The 9,543-nt window shown below is 37.9% G+C and overlaps 1 protein-coding gene across 1 annotated transcript; it reads right to left on the bottom strand.

Annotated features, from left to right (window-relative positions):
- On the bottom strand, window positions 1-8,947 carry LOC140938244 (uncharacterized). The gene is made up of 5 exons (XM_073387751.1): window positions 8,710-8,947; window positions 5,229-5,756; window positions 2,810-3,103; window positions 1,894-2,205; window positions 1-697 (listed from the first exon to the last, which is right to left on the bottom strand). The coding sequence occupies exons 1-5, from the start codon at window positions 8,747-8,749 to the stop codon at window positions 351-353; spliced, it is 1,521 nt and encodes a 506-aa protein (XP_073243852.1). The 5' UTR covers window positions 8,750-8,947; the 3' UTR covers window positions 1-350.
- Between the last annotated feature and the right edge of the window lie 596 nt (window positions 8,948-9,543).

The raw sequence follows: 9,543 nt of genomic DNA, 5'->3' as shown, positions 1-9,543 counted from the left end.
ATAGGTCTTGCGTTTGGTTCTTTACTTTGTAGTAGAAGACTAGGCCAATGGCTTACTGTCCGTGGCCAAGGACATATTCGGTTAAGGATAGATAAAGATCTTTGACACTGCTGCTTGCATTGAAGCCTGTTGCTGGTCGAGTTGTTCGTGTTTTACCTCTAGGAGTGCAGACAGACCCCAGCATCTTTCAAACAACTCGGCCCTGGTCTTTCTCAGGACAAGTCTCTTTTACTTGCCAGTGCCTGCTTCCAGTTTCTCCAAAGAGTAGCACAGGGTTGTTTTGATATGCAGAGAATGACACCCTAAAGGGAAACTCGAGTGAAACCTCCAGCATTAGACAATGTATAAAACTAACTTTGCCCCAGATGGCCAGGTGAGTTTCGTTCAAAATACTCTCGTAGATCTCTTACTATGTCATTCCTGTCTATTTTTGCAAGAGCACTGCAGAGCTGACCAACTGTTAGATCCACCTTATTTCCAAAGATCCACTCAAACAGTAAGTCGGTTGGACTCCTTTGCTTCCCTGGTTCACAGTCCTTGTACACGTCTTCAGGGATTCCCAGTGCAGGGGACTTGCACAGGTGTCTCCAGTTCTTTATTGCTCTGTTAGGGTTGTTCAGGCTTATGCAAATACTTCTCATGGTGTCTGACTCTAATCCAATGACGTTTTTCATTGGCTTATCTCTGTCACTTGCCCCTGTTGTTTTAAAAATTATAACAATTACAGAGCGTTTTCACTCACGTGATCAGCATCTATGCAAATTTATTGGAACAAAAGAAAGTTTTTACATAGAGTGGTTTTCGTTTGAGTGTCGTAAAACCAAAACCAAAGTAATTACTCTGGCCAATCACATAGGACACAGACAATAAATTGAACCAATCAAAACTCGAAGTAATTACATGTGGCTGACGCAAAGCGCGGGAAAATGCATGCGAGCGCGTCACAATTGGCTTTGGTTTTACTTCTGATTGGATGAAAAGGTGGCGCGAATCTTTTAAGCCAATCGCATCGTGTAGAAAGTGCAAAACCAATTACTTTTCGACACTCAAATGAAAACCGCTCTAAGAAAAGAATTCAACTCTCACAGGATTGGTTTGGAACATCAATACGGCTGCCGTGACGTCATGTGAAAACACTCCATGACAATTATGCTTCAGTTCCCTGAGTACATAATGCTTCACAGAGAGTAAACGTACATGTCTTGTCTTCTAAGAAATTTTGAGTGAGAAATGAAAGAACCAGAGTCATGCAAGTGTAAAACGCTAGAATGCTGTTGTCTCTTTTTGTCTTCCAAGAACGCTTTTAGGTCCGATATTATGATTTTCAAGTGTGCGTTAGCGATATGGCTGCGCTCTTTAACTGTAGAAATCTCTTATGTGTCCAGCACTGGTGAAGTTGTGAGCCGTAAATACTGGAAACCATTTTACGTTTTTTGGAATGCATAGTCGCGAAAAGCTTCTTAGATGTAAAAATTTTTGAGAAGAACTTTAAATTTGCAATGCTAATAAAGTTGTACCCATAAATCCATTAGGTCCCATCATTCATGGTTTATACTTTTCAAGCGACAACGTTTTTTCAATCAGGTGTATATCCAATCAATTATTAAAGTTGTCTTATTCATAATCTTACATTATTATTTTTATATTAAGAACCTTTTCCCTTTTGGGTCACATACATATTATATGAAAATATTTTATATGTAATCAGTTATTTTAAGGACATCCTTAGAATGTATGGAAGCTCAAAGCAGCTTAAAATTTAAAAAATTAAGTCCTTTCTCAGCCTCAACTCAAAATCAATCTTGAGAACACTGAACTTTCTTTCAAGGTTATTTGCAACTCGTTCAGTCCAAGGAATAAGCATGGTATAAAACGTCCAAGTTTTCAACTCACCAACAATAAAGGGATCCAGCTTCTTTAAAACATCATGTCGCTTCAACTCCTTTACTTCATCATAAAACTTCCCAATAGTCAAATCTGTTTTCCTCGAATACAGGGACTTCATTAGGACTTCAGTTGGACTAAAGGGACCATATTCAATTTCTTTCAGTGTTTCATTTGAAAGTTTAAATTGTTGACCAAGATGAAACCAGTTTCGAACCACAGTTGATTTCTGGTCTAACAGTGTGGCGATATTTTCAATAAGTTCACTATTTTCAAGACGAGCAACAAAGTCACTGAATTTTTCTGTAGAATCTGCAGCATCTGTTGAGTTAAAAAAGAAGATATATTTTTTATGAGAGGGACTGTTTGTACCCTAGAAAAAAGGATCAATACCTTACCTTACAAGGGAACCAATAATTTTTTCAAAATCGTAGTCCGTATTTTGTGAAGTAATTCTCAAGATATCATCCCTAAAGAGAGCTTTGGGAATTTGTCCCACCCCATACTTACTTTTGGCTAGCTTTTCTAGTAATATCAATACATTTCAAAAAGAGTTTCCCACTTCCTGTTCAATCCATTCAAAGGACCAGAGCTACTACCCTGTAATAAGCAGGGGCAATATTTTTGCACTTACATATGTATCTACTGCCTCGCATGTTAAAACATGTGGACAAGTAAAATTAAATCAGCCAGTTTCTAAAGATTTTAAGACTGAGGTTAGCATTTGGCTATTGCAAAAGTTTGACATGATGTCATGGGTTACCCAGTGTGCAACTTTGTTCAACCTGCCAGGAGTCAACTGTTAGTACTTAACATTACATTAAAGGAAAAGAAGTAGTTTGCATTTAAAAGACTCTTAGATTAGTATTTGGCTAAAGAGTATAAGGTTAGAAAAAATAGTGAAAAAAAAGGTAAGTAAACATACTTGGATAAGCATCTGTGATGATCTTTTTTACATCATTTCTCTTTATCCTGATCAGTGCATCTATCAAATCCTTTACGGCTTTATCCTCAAATTCTGATGTCAGCACCTCAAACAGCATCATAGTGCAGCTGTTGTCTCCGACCATCTTACATTTAAGCCGAACTTTTGGAGGGGCATTTATTTCATCAGTACAGGCAAGGTGTTCCCAGTTTTTTATAATACGGTGAGAAGTGCGATCAAGGTAAACAGATAGCTTATCCTGAATAAATTTTTCTCCATTTATTTTTTCTGAAACTAATAAAAAAGAAGAAGCCTTTAATTTCAGCAGGCTGGTACATTTACTGGAAGAAAATTTTTAAGGACTTTCCGACATAACATAACAATTAACATAACATACTGCGAGGCACAGTGACCAAGTGGTAAGTGCTATAGACTCTGTATCAAGAGATCCAGGAATCTGGTCCTAGAAAATTCTATAACTTTTTGGGCCCAAAATAAATTATTCAAATGAAAATCTAAAGAAGACAAGCAAGGAAACCATTACATTTTGTTTTGTTAGCAGAGAGTCTTATCAAATTATCTGTAAATGTATTAAAACCTTGATTTTGAATGCAAACAACTGTAGCATTCCACGCCCATTAGCTATAACAGGACTTTCGAAAAACGAACCCCAAGTTGAGGTCCTGCTGGGGTCATTAGTATGCTGTGTTCTTGGGTAACAGGCTTTACTGCTCACAGTACCTCACTCCACCCAGGTGTATAGACTATAAACAGGTATCAGCAAATTTAATGCTGGGGATACCTTCGTGATGGACATGCATGCATCCATGCATGGTTAACCTTCAGGCTAATAAGCCATTTGGCTCAAATGCATCTACTTAACTTTTCCTCAACAATTAACAGAACCTTTGGAGTCAATAGAGAAAAGATGTTACTTCGTGTTGCCTTGGTAGCAAAATTTTGGATGACGACAAACCAAACATCCCTTAAAAAGTGAATTCACACTGTTTCAGACTTCATTGATCTTATTCACTTTCATTTTGTTAAATGTTAGCGAAATTCTCTGGGGTTGAATCCGAAAGTACCGTATCTGAAAGTAGAAAAAGAGAAAAACTGTATTCACTAAATCCATAGAGTGGGCGCATGAAATTAGGAATTTCCATGTTAGAAGAAAAAAAATGGGTGCACATGCAAAGTTGTTGTTTTGTTAATCTCTTTTTTTTTTTTGCCCTTCTAGTTATTGTGACCGTTGTCCTTTCTTAAGCTCTTTATTGTTGTGATCCAAAATCTTTGCTACCATGACAATGTTATGTCACATTTCTCCTCTGTATAAGCTGTTTTCTTTATTACCCATTTGCCCCTGAACTGGCATAATCACGTGTGAGGATCCATGCGTGTCCCTTCTATCCCTTGTTATGTCATCAGTTGTCGAGGACAACTCTGTCATCTAACTTGTGCAGGGTGAAGAGGTTTTTCAAACCATACCAGAATGAGCATGATTCAGTCAAGGGGGTGGCAGAAAAAGGTAAGAATCATGCAACTTTGACCCAACAATTCCAATGAACATCTTGTTCCAGAACCCACCTACCTTTCCATCCATCCTAAGATCCTAAAAACTTTTTGTACCCAAATGAAGCCTCATGCATACCCATTAAGAGAAAAAATTGGTGCAAGAAAAGCAAAAGAAGGGGGGAGTGAAAAGTAACAGTCAAGACTGCTTGTCATTTTTGAAACCAAAGTCTAATTTTGCTTTTTAAGCATGCCCAAACTTCAGAAAGTGATATTTTGCGTTTCTAAACAGAAGGCCACGAAGTGATCAACTTCCAAACAGCAGTTCTGGCTCATTAAAGCCTACGACAGTGACCAGAAAAAAGCTCACCTAGCTTCAAAAGGCTATTTAGTGCAAAGTTTACATTAGCCTGCAAAAACATCCATTTCTTCTCGCTCTTCGACGTTTCATGCGGGGGAATGTCTGCAACTCAGCGGCAGAAATTCCATACTGATGACGGAAAATCTGTCTAGAATCCGGTCAGAAGCGCTGATTGGTTGACAAAGTAGTTACTTTGTTTTAGCTATTGTTCACGAATGACAGACAAAAGACAAAAGGCCACAAAGGTCAAAATGTAAATGGGAAGAATCTCTAACAAAAGAGTCAATATTTGTGGAATATAGTCTTCTCTAGAAGAAGCATTTGAGTTTTACTGGAGCTTGTTGGCAGATGGACACAACACTTCACCAAAATCGACCAAAAGACACGAAAAATTGGGCAAATTTGTATTTGGAACCTTATAACTACCAGATTTATTATGTAAACATTGATTTGCATCATCAGTATGGAATTTCTGTCGCTGAGTCGCAGACGTTCCTCCGTGCGAAACGTCCACAGCAGCATCCCACAGCAAAATGGAAAATTACTCACCAAGAAAATTTTCATAGTTGATTGTTTCCTCTTGTTGACGTGTTTCTTCACCAGCTGTCACTGTGGGTTCTTGATCAGCGCTAGGCTCTAGTTCCACTTGGGTTGGAAAGGCAGTTAAACTTTGCTGTTGTTCAGAATTTCTGTTCTCACTCCTCTCAGATGCTGCATCCTCACGGTCAATAGAGTTTTGTGTATCACCGTCTGCAGCAGTGGAAGGAGATGACGCTGCAAGCTGAGCTGCTGTGCTGTCAGTGTTTACACAGTTATTAGTTTCACCATCAGCAGCAGCAGCAGCAGCGGAATTAGCATCAGGAGGTGACCCCTGGTTAGTAGTCAGGGGTGGTCCATCAGCTGGCTGAACATCACCTGAAGCATTTTCCCCATTCACAGGATTTTCAGGCTCACCAGAAAGAGCAGACACGTACAGTCCCTGTAATTTTTTTCCAAATGAAGATTCTAAGCTGGGTTTCTTCTCTTTGTTTTTCACCACATATTCATTCTTGGGAGCATCTTTTCTGTTTCCTTTTCCTAATTAAGATTTAGCAAAAATATTTAAAACATATTTCCCCAAAAATGTACAACAAGACACACCAAAGAAAAACAAAGCAACAAAACTGTGAGAAAGTTATGACTATATACATGTATGTTGGAATTGCCAAGTGCTATTCTATCATTCAAAAGATTCAAGTTGACTTTACCTTTTTTCAGAGAAAATTATGCAGACAAACAGCACTGCTGAAAATATGGTGACAACTCTTACAAAACAGAAGTTATCACCATCGCAGTTCTAATAGCAATTTAAGCACCATTGAAAATTAAGTGCCCTTCAGCTTTGTTCAGCAGCACATCTCCATATTTACGATTTTCACACAGACCATAATGCACATTGTTTACCCACCCAGAATTTTGCATAACCATTGTTTCCAATTTCTCCTGGGTATTACAGTCATCCCAAGAGAAATCCAAGACAATAGTTCTGCAAAATTTTGCGGAGTAAATAAGGTGCATTATGATCTATGTGAAATTATACAATGATGTGAATGCTATACGTGCGCTGTGATTGATCATTGCCTATGGTCTATCAGAGGACAGATACATGGATGACGTCACGGAAAACTTGTTTTGATTGTTTTGTTCACCATGGCACGCAATTTTGAAAATGTTTGTGAGATTATTTCCAATTTTAAAAAGCAAGTGAAAGCCCAAAAAAAATTAGCAGGAGCTATTTACAAAGAAGAAAGCCTGGAGAAACAAAGACAGAAAGAGCTCTTTACAACATGAGAACACCTAAACTAAAAGGAATTTTCACAATAGTTACCATCGTGTGATCACAATGAGAGACTCGCTGTTTTGCAAAATGTTTTCGCCATCATTAATATTCTTCTTCGAGCAAGAAAAGACGTAGAAAAACTTTTCCAAGAAACTGTATACAAGTAAAATAAAAGCAGAGACGAAAAATAGTCCTTGGGACTTAAAAAATGCCTAAACTAGCAAAAATCTTTGAAAAGTCAAGTGGTACGAGGCAGGTATGTGTATCAGTGTCTTTTTTTCTTTTCTGATAATTGTATATTTACAAATAGATTCCATGTTGCTGCGGGCTGTTCAGTAATAGATCACAGAGGACATCAAAATGTGGTAAAAACATCAGTGACACACTTGCCTGTGGCTTGTGTGCCACTTTTTTGTTTGGAAGTGTCTAGATACCCAGCAGCTGGGAACTGTTTTCAAAAAACTAGATACCCGGAAGTCAGAAATTTTGACCAGTTTTCTCGGAATAGCTTGTTTAATTCCTCTAAGAACATAAGATATTTGTTTAGCAGTCTCAAATGATTGTAAATATTGCCTTGGGTTAAAAGTAGAAGCGACTGTCGAACCTGGGCTTAGAGTGAAATCTCAATGTTTTCGACTCTTTGAAAATATTTAAGTTCTCACACACTGAGTGAACTCCCAATAAATATCCACAGAAATCCGCGAAACCTCAACAGAGTGTTTAGTGATTGTTTAGAAATGCCAAGCAATTCTAAATAAAGGTTTCATGTTGTTGTGGACAAATTCTCCAAGCTTGCATTAAGCATGATTCTTTAGAATCTGGACTCGTGACGGGTACGGTTTTCAAAATACTAGACGCCTGGCAGTCCGAAATTCTCACTGTACTTTCACTTTAATTCACTTCTCACTTTACTTTCTTTCTTTCTCGGCATCTGTTGAGTCTACTTGATTTCTATGTAAATTATAAAGAGTCTATAGTCTTACCGGATATCTTCTAAAAATCTTCCTCTGAGAGTTGCAAACAACGTTAAATCTGTTGACTCGGCAGAAGAGTGCCCTTCAACCTCCAGTGTAGCACTTAAGTTGTGTGACGCAAATACTACACTGTGTCGAAACTAATAAAGATTTCACTCTATGCCCAGGCTCGACAGTTGCCTCTACTTCAAGCCCGAAGCAGTGTTTGAAATGGCTTGATTTTTCTTAACAACTATCTGATGTTATTACACAAATTAATGAGATATTTCGTGCAAATTGGACGTGAATTTCCGACTGCCGGGCATCAGTTCTATATTTTTGAAAACCATACCCATGAGCCAAGATTCTAAAGAATGTGCAAAATGCAAGCTTGGAGAATTTGTTCACAACAATACGAAACCTTTATTTAGAATCATTTGGCATTTCTGACCAAACACTAAATACTCTGGTTAGGTTTCATTGATAAGTTCTGTGGACATTCATCGGGAGTCACGGTTGACTCAGTGTGTGAGAACTTTAATGTTTTTCAAGTGTCAAACACATTGAGATTTCACTCTATGCCCAAACTCAACAGTTGCTTTTACTTTTAACCTAAGGCAATATTTACAATCACTTGAGATTTCTAAACAAATATCTTGTGTTCTAAGAGGAATTAAACTAGCTATTCAGAGAAAATTGATCAAAATTTCTGACTGCCGTGTATCTAGTTTTTTGAAAACAGTTCCCGGCTGCTGGGTATCTAGACACAGCGTTTTTGTTTTTACCACATTTTGACATCTTCTGTGATCTATTACTGAACAGACGCACGGCAGCATGGAATTTATTTGTTAAATAGTGAATTAGGCCATATAAAGAGAGTACCCCGGGACCGAGGGGACAGTACATTTTCCGATTATTTTTACTACACTAGTATTCTACAAAAGTAAAGTAATAGCCACATGCAGTCATAAGTATCCTTAAAAGACCAGGAGAAATAGTTTCTCAACTTAGCTAAGATTTCCATATTAAACCTAAATTTCTTATGTTTGTAAAAACCCAGATCGGGGATTTTACCAGGGGGTTTGACCGTTTCCTGCTAACTGTCCTTGCCAACAGCTATACTACATCTAGCCCAGAGAGACGGAGAGGCACCATACGATCCTGATATTTTAATATTTTACGAAATGTCCAGTTTTACATATCAAGTAGAGTTTAAAATGCACGAGACGAAAAATAAAACTTTCATGAGGTTAAATACCTTCGTGTTTCTCGCTGAGTTTCCTAATTCTGACGGCCATGACGGGGACTTCTTAGATTCCTCTCCTCTAGCATTCGTGCTGCACAGTATGCGACGTTTGTTATTTCACCGTTAAAGGCGCGTAAAAGAAGGAAAAGAAACACAACCCCGACCAAAGAGAAGCAAAGTTAACGTGGAACCTTGGAAGAGGAAGCCAAACATAAGTGAAGGAAAATTGAGGAAGAAATTGAGCTCAGTCCAGTCCTTCTCGGCTCTTGTCTCTTGTCTGCAATGAAGGCGAGGTTTCCAAGCCAGGAACCTCAGCAGCAAAATGAAAACTGGAATGTTTACAGTTTAGAGTTGCTCTGGGCCCTTTTGAGAAATTCCAGATATGATAAAAAGCAGAAAGGACATTGACTGTGAATTTCTGAATGTTTTTCACTTCAAGAAACTGGAAATTGTAATGAAATACTGGCCAATTGACCATACAAGATCATACGTATTTCCTGTATGCAGGCAAGGTATTTTCCCCTTTTATTGCATTTGAAAACTGTTAGGTTGTATGTAACCACCAAATATAGCTTAGTTATGGTGGTAGAACGACATCAAATCTACTTCAAAAGTAAGTTATTGCCTTTATAGCATATCAAGATCTAGAAGTGCGCGAAGGAATCTGTTAAAATGGTTATTTATCACATTTATGCGATGATATTTTTAAGCTTAAATGGAAAATCGAACTCGTCAGTTTAGGCTAATGCATCGACGGTACATTTTAGTTATGAACGATAACTTGACTTTTCAGTTCTTAAACAACTGTATCTAGTCTTCACTAGTTAAAGCAAAAATACGGTTATG

The sequence above is a fragment of the Porites lutea genome, chromosome 5 (assembly GCF_958299795.1).
Source record: "Porites lutea chromosome 5, jaPorLute2.1, whole genome shotgun sequence".
Classification (NCBI taxonomy): domain Eukaryota; kingdom Metazoa; phylum Cnidaria; class Anthozoa; order Scleractinia; family Poritidae; genus Porites; species Porites lutea.
This window is presented reverse-complemented; position numbering and strand designations above follow the sequence as displayed.

Bases quoted from the DNA above. Each gene is read 5' to 3' on its own strand.
- LOC140938244 (XM_073387751.1), bottom strand. From the start codon at position 8,749: ATGGCCGTCAGAATTAGGAAACTCAGCGAGAAACACGAAG. The intron at 5,757-8,709 runs GTATTTAACCTC...AATCTTAATTAG, and splicing joins ACTCAGCGAGAAACACGAAG to GAAAAGGAAACAGAAAAGAT. The intron at 698-1,893 runs GTGAGTTGAAAA...TTAAAACAACAG, and splicing joins GCTGGATCCCTTTATTGTTG to GGGCAAGTGACAGAGATAAG.